The sequence below is a fragment of the Saccopteryx leptura genome, chromosome 9 (assembly GCF_036850995.1).
Source record: "Saccopteryx leptura isolate mSacLep1 chromosome 9, mSacLep1_pri_phased_curated, whole genome shotgun sequence".
Classification (NCBI taxonomy): domain Eukaryota; kingdom Metazoa; phylum Chordata; class Mammalia; order Chiroptera; family Emballonuridae; genus Saccopteryx; species Saccopteryx leptura.
The window spans coordinates 58531311-58551522 of NC_089511.1; the positions used below are offsets into that span (position 1 = coordinate 58531311).

The window sequence follows — 20212 nt, forward strand, 5'->3', positions numbered from 1 at the left end:
TTAAACTTGTCTGGATTTTGTGAAGATATTAAGAGACTTGTCTCCTTTCTCAGAGTTCTGAGCCTTTAGATGCACAAAGAACTTATTACCTCCATAAGCCAGTCTACTCAGTGACTTTTGTATCACTTGTGTCCACATCCAACTTCTTGTTCAAATCAACATTGCCTCTTTGAAAAGGATGGTAAGCACTTATGTTGGGTTGTGTGGAAGCCCTGGGCATCTTTTTAAAAATATATGAAACTCACCTATAAACTTTCTAGTTCTCTCTTGCCTCTAGGAGAAATCCCAAGTTTATCTTTGAACTTTGTTTCTTAGCTGCTTTAGTAATGTACAGCATCCAGAGTTATGAGTGAAAACAAAAGTCTTTACAATATTTAAGGTATGACTTAGTGTTTATAGAAGATAATTTAAAAGTAGTAGTTCTTTGAACTTGGGATTTGTGAAGGTGGAAACGGAGGCCATAATAAGATTAAAAAACAAACTAGCTGGAACTTTAGGATTTTTCCCCCCTGAGCTATAAGATAGTCATTTTCTTCTCAGAGGTTTTGTGGCTTTTTTTTATTTCAGCCACAGCTTCCTGACCTCACTTTTTCAGTTCTCCTGTCTACCTTGATTTACTTTCCTATTTGTCTTGAAGACCATTTAGTATGTCTTTTTAAGCATGGCTTTCTGGATACAGAGCCTCTGACTTAGCCTCTGGATGCTTAGTGCCCTGACTTCTACCTCTGTACCCCACATCCCCACCCTTCTCCCACTTCTGCCAGGGTTCATGCCATGGGCCCCTGCTCCAGCAATCTAGTTTCAGTCTGGGTTTCCTGGGCCAGCCTCCGCCCTCACTGCTAGCTGAGACTGTGCTTCCTCCTCTTCCTGCTCATGAAACAGCTTCATACTCTACCACTCCCATAATGGCTGACACTGATAGTGTACAGTGTCTGCACTATAGGAAATGGCTTGGAGTCATTGTGGATGATGGTTTGAAAAGCTTCAGTGCTAGCTTCCTAGGGGCAATTTCGACTCCCTGAAAGTGAAGTGTAAGTATGGTCCCTCCTTCCCTGTACTTACTCCACTGGGTCTCGGAACTTATTTATGGCAAGTGACAGCCAAGCATCAGTACCTGATGGCTTTGGTTTGTGTCATGTCTTCAAGTCTATATCGGGCATGTCCATGTGCAGACCTATAGGAGGGTGGAGAAGACAAGATACATTTCCTGTCCTGAGTAAATAAGATGAACCTTGAAGCACCTTAGCGATGCTGAATCAATACCCTCAGGCCCTGTCTGGTACCTGCCTACCCTGCTTATAGATCTGCATGTCCCCCTCTTCTGCCTCGGACACTTTCTTCACCTTTTCCCTACCTTTTCTCCTCCTTGAGGTCACAGCATTAATAGGCATTTCCTTGAGCTAACTTTTCTTGACTACTCATGACTGGGTTGGGGTCCCCACTGCACGTTCTCATATTTACCTGCCCTGAAACTTGGGACACAGTTCATAATGGTGGATTGAGTTGTCTTTGTCCTGTTAGACCATGAGCTCCTGGAGGGAAGCACTGTCTAGTTTGCTGTTATATTCCTAGTATCTAAAACAATCCCTGACCAAAAATAATCAACGTGTACTTAAAACAAGTGTTAATATCGAGCAGTCACAATGTGCCACACTCTGTGCTTGGATTTTCCATATGTTTTCTGATAAAAACCTCACAGCAGAAACTCCATGAATAGATGCTACAGTTAATTGTACAGAGGGGAAAAGTGAGGTTGCTCAAAGTTATTTGCACAATGTACTAGCTAGAAAGCAGCCATGCTGGCACCTTGACTCTAGAGCCACCTGCCTGTCATGGCCAGGTTGCACACCGTGATGGACAAATAAAGAGAATGTTTGGGGAGGCTGCTTGTAGGGACTGACGAGGAGCCTAGGGAACCACCCGTGTGGTTGGCATTGGCTGGCAGTTTATTGGAGTAGCATTTTTTGTAGTCACATAGGATGGGCCAGCTGCAGGTGCCAAATTCCAATAGCTAGTAATTTGTTTTCTCTAAAAGGTGTTTCATTTACTGCAACTCATAGGACTTTGATGATCATGTTGTAATGAAGATCAAACTCTGGTTGTAGATTAGGGATCCTGCCTGCCCTGTGGTGGCGCAGTGGATAAAGCGTCGACCCGGAATGCTGAGGTCACTGTTTTGAAACCCTGGGCTTGCCTGGTCAAGGCACATACAAGAAGTAACTATGAGTTGATGCTTTCATTTCCTCCCCCTCTTTCTCTTCCTTCTCTCCTTTTTCTAAAATCAATAAATAAGATATCCTTTTTTTTTGATAGGCTAGGAGAGAGAGACAGGAACATTGCGCGGCTCCTGTGCGTGCCCTGACTGGGGAATTGAACTGGCAGCTCCCATGCTCCAGGACAACTCTGGCCGACCAAGCCACCCGGCCAGGGCTTAACTTTTATTTATAGATTGAGTTTTAGAGAGGCAGAGAGAGGTAGGGAGAAAGAGGAGAATGGGAAGAGAAGCATTCATTTGTTGTTACACTCAGTTGTGCATTCATTCACTGGTAGCTTCCTGTGTCTGCCTTGACCAGGGGTTGAACCTGCAACCTTATTGTTTTGGAATGACACTCTTAACCAACTGAGCTAACTGGCCAGGGCCTAAATAAAATCTTTAATTTTTTTTTTTTAATTCGAATAAGGGATTGGGATGCTTTTCTATTACAGTATTATAATTATAATACCTGGCATAAATTACTGGATTAAATGGCCAAATTATTTAATTCAAAAAAAGTACATAGATTGCTTTCTTACTGCTTTCCTACCAACAGTCTTATAGGAAGATCTTAGTGTTTCATTTTATCTCTTTAGTGTCTCAGCTGACGGGAAAATTCTGAGTCTAATTTTAGTCACATCTCGGATACTATATATACTGCATATAATAGCTGGAACTAATAGGTGATAACATTTGACCAATGAGAGGCCCTCCTAACCGAGTCTTCCTGCCCCCCCACCACCACCACCTCCACGCTGACATTTTAAGGTCAGGGCTGTGAGCTGCTCTAGTGAGCTGATCCTGAACCAGCTCCCAGCCCCTTGGCAGTCAGCTGTGTTTTTTGTTTGTCTGTGTCCTGGACTTGACTGTAAGCTTGTGGACACCAGTAATTGTGTCTTATTGGTAGCTATGGGTCCCAGCACTATGGCACCTAAGTAGGTTTTTAATAAGTGTTTGTAGGATGTTATAACCAGTTAGTATGAATAACTCCTAAAGCAAATTTTCAAATTTGTATATACACATTTTAAAAAGATACAGGACCTGTGTTTAGTATGGTATAGTGGTTAAAAGTATGGTCTTTGCAAAGCAGTCTAGGGTTTTTATCCTTACTCTGCTGCTCCCTAGTTGTGTGAGGAATTAAGAAACCTACCTCATAGCAGTGTTAGGAAGGTTCGTGTGTCCAGCCATATCCTGTGCTTGTTGTGTGTAAGGTAGAGAGCTTACATTTATTTTGCAGACATAGATTATAAACAAGTAAACCCAGAAAGTAGGAGAATTTCAGATTGTGATAAGAGGTTGGAGGGAAATACACAGTGAAATGGGAAGAATAATTCTGGTTGGGCTCGTGCAAGAGCAGACAGGAAAGGTGACAGAGAAGGTGGCCGCTGGGGACCTCAGAGTGACTGCAAAGTCCCTGAAGGGGTCACCTGTGGGGCACATTCTTGGAGAGGCCAGTATGGCTGGAGTAGAGGAAGTTGAGGGGGATAATATTTATTTTTAGATAGAAATTTAGAGTTAAGTAAACAATTTAATGCTGATGACAACTAAACACATGAACAAGGACAATGTAAGATGAGAGGAGAAGCAGGGGCCAGGTCCCATGGGGCTGGTGTAGCCAGCGCACCTACCTTTAGAGCTAGGCCAGCACCTTGACTCAGTGAAGACGCTGTGACCTCCCTTTGTTTTCCAATTTTTAATAGAGACACGGGTGTAGAGAAATATTTCTCTCAAACAGCAGTGCAAACACCATGATAAATGGCAAATGAGGTAACACAGACCTGATGAGGATAATGGCAAGTGGCCCTTGACCTCAGTGGGAGAGACCCAGCGGGGCTTGGGCGCCCCCTGAGAGCCTTCTGGGCCTGACAAGAGGGCATCTGTCCTCTGTGCCAGCCAAGTGTGCCGTGTGGGGATGTGGGCTGCAGGTGATGAACCAACCGAGTTGTATAGAAATCTGAATTTGTATGGGAAGTGACCAGGTTTAAAAATGTTGGCTCACATTTAAAAACAAAAACCTTGGGATAGACAAAATGCATCTGTGGGCTGCCAGTCTGAAACAGCTGCTGAAAGCCCTTCATGCTCTGATAAAGGGGATTAAACGAAGTATGATCCATGTTAACGTGGTAACCATGTAGCCTTTGGCCCAGTACCTAACCCATACTGAAGGGGACGGGGTACTTTTTCTCAACTGCACTGTTAAAGTGTTTCATTGTTTTCACCATTAGATGGTTTAATTAACTTGAAATCCATATTAAAAAGTAAACATTACCCTAATCTAAGTGATCAATGTAGGCAAGTCACTATTTTTTGCCTAATTTGTTCAGTTGTTTGCTCTCATTTCGGTGGTTCTGTATTTATGGTAAAAAAGTAAACATTAGTCTAATTCATGTGATAAAAGAAGAGAAGAACAAAGGATGCCTAAGTTTTGCTGACGCGTTGTTTTCTTATTTGCCGTCTCCTTCCTCCGTGCTGCGGTCTCGCTGCCCTCACTGTGTGTGAGGAATCACACTTGGGTCTCCAGGCTTCCTGGCCAGTGTTGGCTGCATGTCAGCGGGACAGAACTGTGGTAGTACTGCCACTGACGAGCAGGCAAAGGATGATGGGAATGTAGTCTTATGCCATGATGTCATGTTGAGAGGCTTTCTATCAGTTTTAATGAAATACAAATGTGCTCTAAACAAGTGGTTTTTTTTTCCAAAAAAAAAAAAAAATCTTCATTTAGTATGGCCTAACCCACGTGGTTTTGTATTACAAGGATTATGTTTGGTGTGTTGCAATTCGTTGGCGATCATCTTGGGGAATTTTATTCAGCACAAGCATCTCTGATGGTGCTGGCGTCAAGTTGGGTTAATTGCTTGTTCGTGTACTTTTGGTCTTGTTGTCTCAATCACAGAGAGGAACACTGGGAATAACAAAATAGACTTGAATATTTCTGATAGATAAAAGGCTTATAGAAATACATCTCATTTTTTTTCCAAGTTTTTTTTTCTTTTGCATTGCTTTAAAATGAGATCATTTTGTTATATCAACATGAGCCTAAGACATGAAAATAATTTTTTGGAGACTGTCTTATCTGTAAATACAAGTTCCTAATTGAATCAATATTTCTCTTAATTTTTGTTACAGATCATGGAGGAAACAAATACACAGATTGCTTGGCCATCAAAGCTGAAAATTGGAGCCAAATCCAAGAAAGGTAAATTATGAGAGATGGAGAAATTGGGGGTTTCTATTGCAGAGACTACGGAATCACTACAAGTTTGCCAGGGAGAAAAAAATCAGCCTTTGTTTTTATCATATTTATCCCCAGATATTTGTCAAATGGCAATATTTTGGGAGGTTTATCGTAATTAAAAATAAGGTACAGCCTTTTATCCAACAACAGAAAAATATTTTTAAAAGTATTCACTGATAATAGAAATGTTATTAAGGAAGATACCATAGCAACTTAATGATTTCAAGTATGCCTGCTCATTTGATGGTGGTGAGTCATGGTCACTCTCCACATGTAGGAATGTTTTTTTCAGTATATAAACTTCCAGTGTTTACACTTTAGTCTTCTTGTTTATGAACCACGCAGATTGAATACTGATTTATTTTCCTCCAATGTGATACAGAACTTAGATTTCTTAACTAATTGTTCTCTTCTCCTGTCAGATAGTGAAAAACTCACTAGGTTTCTCTTTTAAGCTGAGCATTTCCCTTTCTGGCCTGTACTCTGCTTGATCCTTGAGGACATTACGCAATGCACGGATGGTCAGACATGAGTCTAGGCACCCTTAGTTTTAAGATTACATAGTATTTTCAAATGACCTGCCAGCGCATATTGTTATGGATTGTTTTTCTTTTTAAAGTGTAACCTTTGTCTTAGTAAACTTGGTTGTGCATACTTTATTAAAAGGTACATGTAGTCATTAGGAGATAACGAAGAACACCATCAATTTGAAAAACAAGGATTGTGCAAGCTGAGCATTATCCTGATGGTCTAGATTTTCTAGATGTTTTTAGTTTTGTATTTGCTGCTGCTTTTCTCTAGGACTTTTATTACTAACTGATGCCAAACGCTGCAAGATTTCTCAATTTTCTTTCTTATTTTAGTCCAGATTGCCTTCTTTTAATCTAATTTTATTAGAGTTACTCATTGTATGGAATGTGAATTACTTTACAGTTCTTATGTGTATTGTTAGCTAAACTTTAGTAGATTGGAATTCTTACAGAAATTCTGATCTTGTTATTTGTGATCATGGTGGCAAGAATTGGGAAGCTAAACCAGTCATAAGAAGACATGGTGAATATTCAAGTGTAATTCTATACTTTGTATAAACCTTGCATTTGCCAAGTGCTATATGATACATTCTCAGTTAATCTTCAGTGTGTTGAGACATTTTCTATTCATTATGCAGAAGAAGAAGCTGTCACTATCTACTTACTTGGTTGTTTGCAGCCACTTAAAAATCCCTGGCCTACTATAGCACTTGAACAAATTGGAACTTAACCATAAACTGGATCTTCTTTTCCTATGAGGTATTTTTACTTAAAAAATGAAGTGAGCTTCATTACTGTCCTAATAAAAATATAATCTGCTTAGTGCCCAAAGAAAACCCCCAAGGAAACATGAATATTAAAACAATGCCACGAAATTTTGGATGGCTTATTATTTTTGTGTTATTACCCATGCTATAGTTTATTTCCCTCACTATCATGGGTGGGAAACTGAAACTTGATTAATTTTTTATTCAAAATGTGGTGACAAATTTGAAGATTTTAGATAACATGGGGATGATTAGGTTAACATTTTAGATTAGTTTTCAGTCATTGACACCCTTTTCACTCCTTTAAATGGCGAACTATATTCCACATTTTGCTGATATGTTTTGCTTTGAAAATAAGGCTATTTTAGTGACACATTTGGGGGCAGTTAGCATAATTTCCACATGGTTACAGTTAACCTTTGGAATTGTGCCTAAGAATTGATCTCTCCAGGCCAAGTTCTACAGATACCATTTTATTTTTTATTATTTATGAAGTGCTATGAATATACACAACACTGTGTGGTGAGCAGAATGTGCCAAGAGGGAGAGGTTGAGCTTGAGGAAGAGAGAAAATGTCGAGTTTTCCTCAGAAGAATTGACTGTTCAGGATTTACTTGAGTTATTCTTATTAAACACACAGCTGCTGAGTCAGTCCTTGGCTAACCTCCCTGTTAAGTGTGATATTCTGATATTCTTTTAAAAATGGTTTGATTCAGAGATGTAGTTTGTTTGACTGTAATTTGTATTGAGTAAAAGTAGAATGAAGATGGCAGGAGGAACGTTAACATATTTATTTGCCCTTTTATCTGATGGGCATATCTGCCTCTGAATGTTGTAGAGGAAAGAGTTGTTGGTTTTTATTTTAAGCCGTATTTCTTCCAAACTATTATTATTCAAGAGACCAAAGAACAGAAATGTATCTATGGACTCAGTCCATGTTTTGGATGATTATTAAATTTTAAATGCCATGCTGGAGTGAAGATCTGGAATATACAGAGAAAACCCAGACTGTGCTAGAGAGACAATACAGCCGTGGGTTTGTGTTACGTTCTACTTTCTAGATTTATGATGCTTATTGGTTGACTATTTGAGCCTAGACAAACATTTTTCATGGCTAATATTACCACAGTCTGCCCCCTCTTTTACCTTATTGGAATGTAGTAATGTGCTTTTGAAGTGAATTTCCAGTAGACTTGTCCAAACTTTATTTTTTAAGCCATCAATCCTTATCAGAGTGGTATTCGTGTGGCTCCTTTGGTTGAAGTGCTGGTAGGCTGCTGTCAGACAGAAAGGCAAAAAGCCAGTGGCCTGATTTTGCCATCAGAAAATTCAGTTTCTTCTCTAGAGTTCAGGTTCTGTAGATCTGGGGTGGAACTATGAAGCCATCTACTTAATGAGTTCCTTTGGTGGTTCTCACAGTTAAGCTGAGTTTGGGAAACAGATCTCACCATTTGACGTTGAAATGTGATTTAGTGATGAAGGAGATTCATGTGTTCAGAAGGCAATGGATAGCGATTACTATTGAACACAGGCAGAGAGTCCTTCAGCAGTCACTCATGCATGATGTCCATCTTGTTTTTCAAAGAACGGCACTTCTACGGATTCATTAATTTAAGGTTTATGTCATCATTACAGTCAGTCAACGTGGATAGCTTTATAGTGGACACAACTTCGTAGTTCTGTGCCTGTGAGAAACATGATTCTGGGTGAGAGACCTTCTGGCGTTTGTTCCCGCTCTCTACCCCCTTCTCCTTCGCCATCCTTCTCAGTCTTCTTTTTTCCCTTCTCTGCTTCCCGTTAACTTCTGCCCCATTCCCTTTTAACTATATGGAATATAGTGAAAACCATAATAGAAATATTTTCATTTAGTTAATAAGCAGGTCAATTTGGGAAAAACCTTCTTTTATATATTTATACACACACACATACAGGAACTATAGAATTTATGTGTATGTGTGTGTGTGTGTGTGTGTGTGTGTGTGTGAGAGAGAGAGAGAGAGAGAGAGAGAGAAGCATCAACTTATTGCTCCACCTACTAGTGCCATTGATTGCTTCTCATAAGTACCCTGCCCAGGGCTCAAATTGGCAAGCTTGAGTCAACAGAATGACCTCAGAGATCCTGTGATTGAGCTGACAACCCCACAATAGAGCTGGTGACCCCTGGCTTGAACCAGCGACATTGGTACTCCAGGGTGGTTTTCTGTTTGCTGCACCACTGGCAGGGACTATAGAATTTTGTTTTAAATTCCCAAATATTTGAAATTATGGGGAGGTTGAATCTTCTTAGAGTCACAAAAATCTAGAAATTAAGGTTCAATATAATGGACAGTTAAATAGGCTGTAACACTAGGATCTACTTAATGGCGGTCATAATTAAGAAAAATAAAGCAATACATTGTATTTCTTCTATATAACATACATTTATTTTGAGTAAAAGTAAATAAAACTGATTCTAACTTTTGGAGTCAGAATACTAGGACATTTCATTTTACATTGAAAAAATCTGAGATTTGTGCTTGTCAGACCAGTACTTATAAGGAAGGTATTTAATATTGTAAACTTTACTAACAGAATAACTTCAGGTACTCATTAAAATTTTGAATATGCTATTGTGAGTACCAGCTTATTTTAAAATAAATTCAGTTTCATTAAAGTACAAATAGCGTTTTGAACAAGTTTGACTGTTTTGACAAATAAAAGTCCTTCCAGACCTGCTTTAACAAACAGATAAAAGCAATTTGTAATGAGCATTTACTCAGCAGGTGTGATTGTGCCACGTGCTCCACAATGCTAGGTGACTTTATGCTCTTAAATCAAGGGGACACTTTTCTTACGGTCATCTTTTTGCTCTTACTTGGCTCATCAGTCTTTTTCCTCCTAGACTGGTAAAGGTATACGTGGGTAAAAATTGTTTAAAGTTTTTATGCCAAATTCCAAATAAATGAGGTCAGCATGAATTAAGCTTTATTGTCTTTTGTTCTGTGAAGGAGTTGTCCTGCAGAGTTTAACTAAATGGTAGACCTGTTCTCTGCAAGTGTTTCTTACTTGACAATTTAGGGTGCCCCAGGACTGGTAGAAATGGAAGGTGTTGACGGGATTGCTTGAGGTATTCTGGTTTGGAGGCAATTTTGCACCAAGTTTGGCCATTCTCTTCTTTCTAGAATAAACAAGAGAATAATCAAAATTCCATGAGGTTTTAATAGTTTTGGTTTAATTCTATCAGAATAAGAACTATCCAGTAGAAACTCTTAGCATGAGAAAAACTGTAGATGGTTCACTTAATTTTTTTTTCAGGGAAAAATGTTTTGTTGGGAGTCCTTATATGTTTATTGGGTGTTCTCAAGGAACTGATTGAGGCCTTTAACATGCTGTTGCTCAAAGTGCAGAGAGCAGAGAAGAGGCATGGATGTTTCCAGTAGAGCAGGGGTAGTCAACCTCTTTATACCTACTGCCCACTTTTGTATCTTTGTTAGTAGTAAAATTTTCTAACTGCTCTCCGGTTCTACAGTAATGGTGATTTATAAAGTAGGGAAGTCACTTTACTTTATAAAATTTATAAAGCAGAGTTACAGCAAGTTAAAGCATATAATAATAATTACTTACCAAATACTTATGTCAGATTTTTGCTAAGTTTGGCAGAATAAATCTTTATAAAACAACTTACTATAGTTAAATCTATCTTTTTATTTATACTTTGGTTGCTCTGCTACTGCCCACCATGAAAGCTGGAACGCCCACTAGTAGGCAGTAGGGACCAGGTTGACTACCACTGCAGGAGAGGATGGTGACCTATTAGTGTAAAATAATTAATTTAGGTGGTCACAACTAGCATGTAAAAAAATACAACCAGATTGGAAAAGAAATATCAGAGTTTAAGAGTATTGTGAAACTTTCAGCTATATAGGTCACTATTTATATATATGTATGCATACAGACATACACACAGTAGGTCATGATGTAAAATGGGTGACAAAGAAAGGTCAGAGAACATTGTTCTGGGTGGTCAGTTCCCCCAAATTGTGACAAGCACATGCATTTTATTTATCACTGTATCCCTAGTACTGTGACTAGTACATCATTGGCACTCAGTAAATATTTGTAGATTGTCTGTTCCCTCAACTCAACTCAGTTACAGTTATATTGAGTCCACTCACACAGGTGGGAATAAATAATCACTGAAGTGTATTGTGTAGGAAAAAGGTTTAGTACCCCAGCCTTCATACAGGAGTGGCATTCGCTGCTATGAAATCTTAACAACTAATGATGTCTTTCCTTATTTGATAGATAATAACTATTTAATGTCTAAATTTAATGGCATCATGAAGTATCTTAAGAACAAATGAAAAAATTTGTAAAGTTAAGAAAAGGAGGGTGGAAGGACAAGTACAGGAAGGAAGGAAAGGAGGAAGGAAAGAACTATGTTGAATTAACAGTAACATACACTCTCTTATTTCCCAGAAGGTAACTGGAGCCAGGTCTTGATATTTCTTAGCTCACCTGCCTCTATGACCACTGTTTCTCTTCTGGGAAGAGTGCCTTTTCCATCAGTCTTCTTGTTTCCTGAGAAGATGCTTTTATGTCTCTTTCCTTTATTTATTTATTTTTTAATTTTATTTATTTATTTATTTTTTTACAGAGACAGTGAGTCAGAGAGAGGGATAGACAGGGACAGACAGACAGTAACGGAGAGAGATGAGAAGCATCAATCATTAGTTTTTTGTTGCGCATTGTGACACCTTAGCTGTTCATTGATTGCTGTCTCATACGTGCCTTGACCATGGGCCTTCAGCAGACTGAGTAACCCATTGCTGGAGCCAGTGACCTTGGGTCCAAGCTGGTGGGCTTTTTCTCAAACCAGATGAGCCCGTGCTCAAGCTGGTGACCTCGGGGTCTTAAACCTGGGTCCTCTGCATCCCAGTCCGACGCTCTATCCACTGCACCACCACCTGGTCAGGCTATGTCTTTTTCCTTTAATTAAAAGAGTGCCATCCCAGGATCCCTTCCATCTGTAGTTCTTTTCTCTGTTAAAACCTATGAGGAAGGGTGAATATACGTTTTATTTGCCTACCTTATAATAGGCATTGGGCTAGGTGTGTCTGTCGCCTGTGTTATCTCTGATTATCCTCACAATAACCTACATGAATACCATTATTGTTCCCATTATACCCATTAGACTGATATGGAAAGATGATATAACTTAGTTAAGGTCATAGAGTTTGAAGTGATAGAGTTAGGATACAGACCTGGATTTCAAAGATCAGGTTATTTCCTTCTATTCCATAAGCATGAACATAGCATACTGATACATACTGATGAATGTTTGTTCACCAAAACAATGATTTACCAACATGTTAATTTAAGAAAACTCAGAATATATTCAACTATCTTCTTCAAGAACAAAAGCAATGCTACCTCCTTACATTTTTGAAGCTTGCTGGATGCCTTATCTTTTTTTAATTTAAAAAAATTTTTTTTACAGAGACAGAGAGAGAGTCAGAGAGGGGGATAGATAGGGACAGACAGACAGGAACGGAGAGAGATGAGAGGCATCAATCATCAGTTTTTCGTTGCGACACCTTAGTTGTTCACTGATTGCTTTCTCATATGTGCCTTGACCGCGGACCTTCAGCAGACCGAGTAACCACCTTGCTCAAGCCAGCAACCTTGGGTCCAAGCTGGTGAGCTTTGCTCAAAGCAGATGAGCCTGCGCTCAAGCTGGTGACCTCAGGGTCTCGAACCTGGATCCTCTGCATCCCAGTCCGACGCTCTATCCACTGCGCCGCCGCCTGGTCAGGCTGGATGCCTTATCTTTTTAAAAATTTCAACTTACATTAATTTTTTAATCATTTTTTGTGCTTTTTTGCAGTATTTTTCTTTCCACCTCTTTTTTGAATTTCATTAGTTCATTTACACATTTTCATCTGGGAGTACTGGTTCTCAACCTGGGATGGTTTTATTCCCCAGGGTACTTTTTTGGCAATTTCCGGAGATACTTTTGGTTGTCACATCTGGGAGGCGGTGTTACTATTCATCAAGTGGTAGAGGCCAGGGATGCTGCTAAATATCCTACAATGCATGAGACAACCCTCACAACGAGAAATTATCGAGTGTAAAATGTCAATGGTGTGAGGCTGAGAAACTGAGTTGGAGGAGCAGGCTGTCTGCATAGCGCTGGGTTCTTACTAGACCATTCCATGAAGCCCAGTGCCTGGTGCAGCTGCTTCCTTCCGCGGCATCAACAACAGGGCAGTTTATGCATGTTAGTGAATTCTGAAGGTAGAGTGCACCTAGGTAACAACATGGGTGAACTGATCAGCTTTCAGTAAATGATAAAATCTTATAGGATGGTAGTCTGCACATTTTAAAAGCTAACTTGCAGTCAGTTTTGAATTACATAATTTGTGCAACTTCAGCTGCTTGTTAATTGTTCCTGTGTGTCTCACCAGTGTTTTTAAGTCTTGCCTGTAGCTCGGGGTTGCCAGACAGACTGGCTGCCCTTTGGTTCCTGCTGCCTGTATTTTCCACTTCTCTTTTCTGGAATGTATGGTTGTGATAACTGACAGTTTCTAAGGATTGTGATCATATTTGGACACCATGATGGTGCTGAGAGGATGGGCACCTACTTTTGATGGTTTCCCAAAACAAGTGTGGCCATCCACTGGTCTTGCTCTGCCCTGCTACGGCATTGCTGGGCAGAATTAAGTAGACATTTGTCAGGACTGTCAGTAGCAATTAAATTATTTCCATGAAGTCCTTTTGCAGTTGCAAATCTTGCTGAGGTAGTTCTCATAGTTAAGGAAAAAAACTGAAATCAGAGTGGCATTCTCATTTCTTTAGATGTCGTCTTTTGTGCCATTAAAGCATAGTTTGTGGTTTATTATAACATTTTTATATAAACCTTGATACTAACAGGCATTTTTATCAAAAGATATTAGATTTCAGGAATGAGGAGTAGCATTCTCTTTATATTTTGTTGCCAGAAATTACTCTTAAAGCAAAGTAAGTCCTGCCTGAAATAAAAGTAAAATGAGAACATAGCATATTTGTGTTTTTAGCTGTTATAGTTATGCATTGCTACTTTGTGAAAACGGCTCATTCTGTGCACACATATTTCTGCAATTGGATTTTTCTGCTTAAAAATGAGAGGACATCTGCTCTATAAGCATACAAATAATACTGTTATTTTTGTAGCTGCATGAAGTGCCATTGTGTGTAGGTGGGGTATGGATGGATCATATTTTAACAAATCTGTTTTGATGGACATTGGATTGAGTTCTGTTTTCTCTACAATGAATTTCAAAATTATTTGTCTACTTGCAGAAGCTTTTCTGTTGCATAAATGCTTAGAAATAGACTTCTTAGGCAATAAGTAATGAACAACTTTAATATTTTTTACGATTGCTACCTTGTCCTCTCCAACGACTGTTGAACTCAGCAGCAGGGTCTGGCTTCTGTAAGGGGAACAGCTCTTCTCACATCTTTGTGTTTTCCCCTTCTTGGGCAGTCTAAATAGTGAAAAATATGTGGTTTCATGTGCTGCCTTAATTAATGGAAAATTGAGCATTTTCCTTCTATCTAGGAAACACTTATATGTATTTTCTGTGAATTGTCTTTTTTTGTTTGTTTACTCATATCCTTTCCCTTCTCTAGTGAGTTGGTCACCTTTTTTTTCTAATGAAGTAAAGACATTTAACTTGTTTTTTTTCTACTCAGAAGTTTAAGATTACTTATGCTTCTCTCTAATTGTATTGTCCAAGTGACTTATTTCTCACCATTAATATTTATTCTCAAGTGATATATAGATCACTTTACCCCTCAAAATAGAAAAAGAAATGAATTGACCTTAAATGGTAATAATGTATTAATTTTTTTTAAGTGGTAGTAGGGGAGATAGAGACAGACTCCCACATGCGCTCAGGCTGGGATCCACCGGGCTACCCCCCACCTTCCCTCCCCCTACCATCTGCTAGGACCAACTGAGATATCCTTAGTGCCTGGGACGATGTTCTAACCAGTCCAGCTGCTGTGAGAGGAGAAGAGAGAGAGAAGGAGGACAGGGAGGGGAAGAGAAGCAGATGGTTGCTTCTCATATGTGCCAAGACCAGGGATTGAACCCGGCACACTGCACCCATGCTCTATCCACTGAGCAAACTGGCCAGGGCCTTAATTTTTGAATGTAGAAAAGTACGCATTAACTTTTAGGACATCAGATTTCCAAAGTAAACTGTGTAAAGATTAGATTTTGAGTATGAATAGCAGGGAAAATTTATATGCACACACATGTGTAGGGATATATATGTATGTGTGTGTTTGTGTGGAAGGCATGACAAATACTTGCAATATTATACAAGAGTCATCAGATTTTTAAGTTTTCTTTTGTGTAACAGAAACAAGACACAGTAAGTTGTTTGGCTTTGTTTTCATGTATTGGGCTTTGGTTTTGTATTTTATTGGATAACGTTTCTGAATTGTTTCCCAGTTTTTATAAGGGAAGGACACTGAAACATGTTATTTTGGATTGACTTATATTTCATTTCTAAACTTTCTCTGTTTCTAGGGTGGAATTCATAAATAAGAGTATTTCACCTTTGGTATAATTGACTTCTCTTCACACTCAGGTTTGTTCACAGAACAGTAACCACTTTGGCATTGCTCTGTTTCCGAAGCACCCTTTGCTTTGTCTGTGTGGTTCATGCTTTCTCAAATCTGACACAGCAGTGAGGAGTCCTAGGTTATTTCACATAGCTTGGAGGTATGTGTGAGTGCAGAGAGGGAGGCGGAAGACCGGAAAGAGGACTTTCAGCAACCGACGATGTACATACATACATACTTGAGATGAAACAATATGTCCCACTTTCTTTTGCTTTCACCATCAACCAGGCGTCCCCAAACTACGGCCCGTGGGCCACAATGCGGCCCCCTGAGGCCATTTATCCAGCCCCCACTGCACTTTTGGAAGGGGCACCTCTTTCATTGGTGGTCAGTGAGAGGACCACTGTATTTGGCAGCCCTCCAATGGTCTGAGGGACAGTGAACTGGCCCCCTGTGTAAAAAGTTTGGAGACCCCTGTATCTAATCTTCCTGGATTAGGTTTTTCTCCATCAGTCAATGTCTAATAGTGTTTTATATCATAAGCAAGTTATGCAACACTATCTTTCCACACCTCAAAATGTAATCGCTATGTAGTCTAGGTTTGAAAAATTATTAACTGTCATTGGAAAATATTTTTTAGTGTCAAGTAAAGTTTGTTTTAGCGACATTGACAGACGCTCTGTTCCTGACCCATTATGCCATTGTACACCTTTACATAAGCTGCATCTGCTGCAGGGGGGCGTCTTCCACCTTTCCTTTTCCAACTCGTCGACTCCTAGTCATCCTTTTAAAGCCATCTCTTGACATGTCTTCCTGGAAAGCTTCACCCACCCTCAGATAGAGTTTAATACTCTATTCCCCGAACTAACTCAGTACCTCATCCATACATTTCGGCGCTTTCACATTTGTGGTGTATAAGCCCCAGATATTTGCCTCTTTCTCTGGACGGTAGGCTCATGAACCCGTGGCAAAGACCACCATGTCTTCTTATTCCCTTCTGTGAGACGGTGCCTGCCAGAAAGGTGGAGTTATAAATTATGAGTTGAAGTTTACATTATCATTTAGGTTAGGAATAAATTGGAGAGTAATTCAACAAGGATTTAAGTCATTCTGGTACCTTCTGATTAACTTTGAAGACAGTGAAAAATGGCCCTGGCAGCTGGGCTGAAATGTTCGTAATTGAACATAAATACCTCTCATAGAAAATAAATAATCAGACAAGGCTACTCCTGAGTATGTCTGCAGCAGCACCACGACAGATGCTGTACAACCACAGAAGTAATTAAATACCCTCTCGTGACGGATGTGAGGGATTGCTGCTGCTTCACCAGTGACGACTCCCAACTCTCCTTGAACCCTCTGCCTTCTAAGACTAAATTTGATGAGATACTCACTCGGTGATTTCCCTTCACTTCTGGAAAGCTTCAGTTGCAAATGTGGTCTCTGCTTTCTTAAGTCCTCCTTGGAATCACCCAGAACCAACCTAAATTCTGTAATAAGCTTTCTCAATTCTCTTAACATGCCCTTTTCCTTTGATGTACTCTCTCTGTTGTGATAGCAAATTAAACAATGCTCATTTTATTTAGTAAAGGTAAGATCCTAATGGTCTTTGGCTAGTGGGCACGGGAGTGAGATTTGGAGGAATTTAAGAAAGAAGCATTGATCTTAGTCTTTGCATCCTGGATACTTAGAGTCCAGCCAGGGTTTCCTTCTGCACTCTCCTTAAACAAATTTTAAAAACTGGTATTGTTTGCTCTTAGGACTTGAATAGTTCAGAGGAGCAGGAGAGAAGTACAAGTTACAGCCAAGAAAAGTATTTCTTAAGGATCAGTGGTTCCTGGTGTGGATCTTAAAAAGGTGGGTAGGAGTTGGGCACTCTTTATGAGAAAGGCTCAACACTGGGAAGGACCATTGTGTGCCAGAGGACGGTAGGAGACTGGTGACAGGGAGAGCTGCAAGAGTGAGCCAGGTGGAGCAGATCAGTGAAGGTTATGACCTCACGAGAACCTCATCTATCATGTAGACGGTAGGAAGCCTGCGGTAGGAGGTAGTCACAGAAGATAACTGATAGTGATTGTGGGAAAAGGTTAAAGACTAGAAGTACAGTGGTGCCTTGAGATACGAGTTTAATTTGTTCTGTAAACGAGCTCGTAAGTCAGTCAACTTGTATATCAAACAAACTTCTCCCATTTAAAATAACTGAAATAGATCTAATCTGTTCCAGCCCTGTGAAACATTACTAAACTATCCTAAATTATGAAAAAAGACATGTCTTTAATTAAGAAACACACATGTATACTTTACCAATGCATAACAAAATATATGAAATAAAAATGTTATTTAGTACTGTATTCTCACCTTGGAGACAGATGAGTGCGGCTAACGGAGGTGAATGGTGGAGGAGGAGGGAGGGAGGAAGGGATGCAGGAACTGTAGACACGTAAACTAAAACTGCACTTTCTTAACACTAAATGTGAACTAAAACTGCATTTTCTTTACTTTAAACAAAACTAAAACTGCACTTTCTTTACTTAAAATGAAACCACAAAACTTAATTGTAAAAAAAAAAAAGCACTTTCTAAACTTTAAACGTAACCTAAGCTTAACATTATGTAATTTTCATTTAATTATCACCTGTTTTTGCCTTTTTGACTGCACTTTCGGCACTTTCACTTACAGGACTTTTGAATAAAAAATCTATCCAAAGAGGTTTGCTTTTGCCTGCCTTTTAAAATGTTATGGAAATGTGACAAACAAGTGTCATTAAAAAGTGCTGAAGCACGACCAGTTGAAACTTTTTCTGGATGTTTCTTTTCAATGAAACTTGAAAGCTTCTCCCACATTGCCAGCATGTCTTTAATTTCACTTGTAGAAATCACTTCCTCCGACTCTACCTCCTCCTCACTACTAATCTCTTGCAGAAGCTCCGTATGTTGCATCATCTGTAGCTCCTTCAACTCCTCAGTTGAGAGTTCTCCTCATGTTCCTCGATGAGCTCGTTTACGTCACCCTCATCTACCTCCAGACCAATCGACTTTCCGAGGGACACAGTCTCCTTCAAGGCTTCTACCTCGGTCTTGGTCTCTGGTTTGAATCCTTCAAAGTCCCTGTCTGCAACAACATCAGGCCATAACTTTTTTCATGCCGAGTTCAAGGTTCTTGTAACCTCTTGCCATGCCAAGTCAATAATGCATAAACATATCACGATGTTGTAGTGATCTTTCCAAAACTCTCGACGGGTTAGAATTGTATTCTCAGTCACCTCAAAGCAGCAGCAGAACAAGTGCTTTGTGTAAAGCTTTTTAAAGTTGGAAATGACGTGCTGATTCATGGTTGCAAGATTGAAGTCGTGTTGGGTGGGAGGTAGAGGACTTTCACAAATTTGAACTCATTGAGAATGTCATCTTCAAGACCAGGTGGGTGGGCTGGAGCATTTTCAAGGATTTTATTTTTCATCGAGAGTTTATTTTCTTGAAGATATTTCTTCACTGCAGAACCAAAGACGAGATTTACCCATTCAATAAAAAACTGCCGCATAACCCATGCCCTAGCATTGGCACACCACATAACCTGCAGTTTTTCTTTAAGAGTCTTGTGAGTCTTTAAGGCTTGAGGATTTTCGGAATGATACACTAGCAGTGGCTTTACTTTACAGTCACCGCTAGCATTTGCACACAATGCAAGGGTCAGATGGTCCTTCATGGGTTTATGGCCTGGTAGCTTCTTCTTCTCTGTGGTGTTGAAAGTCCTCTGAGGCATTTTTTTCCAAAACCATCCTGTTTCGTCACAGTTGAACACTTGTTGGAGGATGTAGCCTTCCTTTGCAATAAACGCAGCGAAACGTGCGATGTACTCCTCAGCTGCCTTAACCTCAGCACTCACAGCTTCATCTGCCTCACCACCGAGTGGATGCCAGATCTCTTATTGAAATTTTCAAACCAGCAGTGACTTGCCTTAAACATATTTTCTGCTGCCTCTTTTGATGTTGATGGTTCTTCTTCAAGTCGCTGTAAATATTATGTGCCTTTTCGCATATTACAGTCTGTCACTGTATCTCCTGCCAGCTCTTTCTCTTTCACTCACACCAGCAGAAGCTTCTCCATTTCCTCATGGATATTTGTCCTTAATTGGGACAGATTTATAGTTCCTTTTGCTGGATTTGCACTTTTGATGGCATCCTTTTGTTTAAGGATGGTTCAAATTGTAGATTTATTGCGGTTGTACAGCCTTTCCAGTTCAGTCACTCGTACACCACGCTCATGTTTTTTTATTATTTCTTGTTTTACTTCTATCGACATCATTCTCTTCTTCTTCTCACCACTGTCCTTTACACTCACTTTTTTCGGCCCCATGATAGCACACAAAAAAAGTTAGTAAAAAATGCAAAAATGATGCAAGAACGAGTACAGCGCACGAGATTCGATTAGATTCTGTGAGTTACACATGAGAAAGAACGAGATGCTGGTGTTGTGCTGCCGATACTGGACCTGTGTGCCAATGCGCCAACTAGCGGCAGCTTCCTGAATCACGACTTGTATCTCGGAATTTCGCATAGATCTCGAACAAAAATACGGATAGAGTCGCAGCTCATATCTTTAAAAAACGTATGTTGGTCTGCTCGTATCTCAAGGTACCACTGTATAGTTAGTCATGTTTGATGACAGTGGGATGCAGAAGACTTCTTGAAAGATGAGTCAGCAGAACTCGGTGGCTTGACAGAAGCAAAGGACTGAGTAGTTGATTGCTCTTGTAGTTGCCGTTGATAACCTCTGGGCCTACCTCTGAGTTGACCTGTGGTGGATATTTCCCATGCACACCAATGGTTTCCCTCCTC

General features: G+C 39.8%; 1 protein-coding gene across 2 annotated transcripts in view; it reads left to right on the plus strand.

The window, feature by feature from the left end:
* BICC1 (BicC family RNA binding protein 1) overlaps positions 1–20212 on the plus strand; it is a 365663-nt gene that overhangs the window by 208016 nt on the left and 137435 nt on the right. For both annotated transcript variants that reach the window (XM_066349083.1, XM_066349084.1), the window contains exon 3: positions 5381–5450. In XM_066349083.1, coding sequence (XP_066205180.1) covers positions 5381–5450 — 70 coding nt within the window. The remainder of the gene's footprint in view (positions 1–5380; positions 5451–20212) is intronic.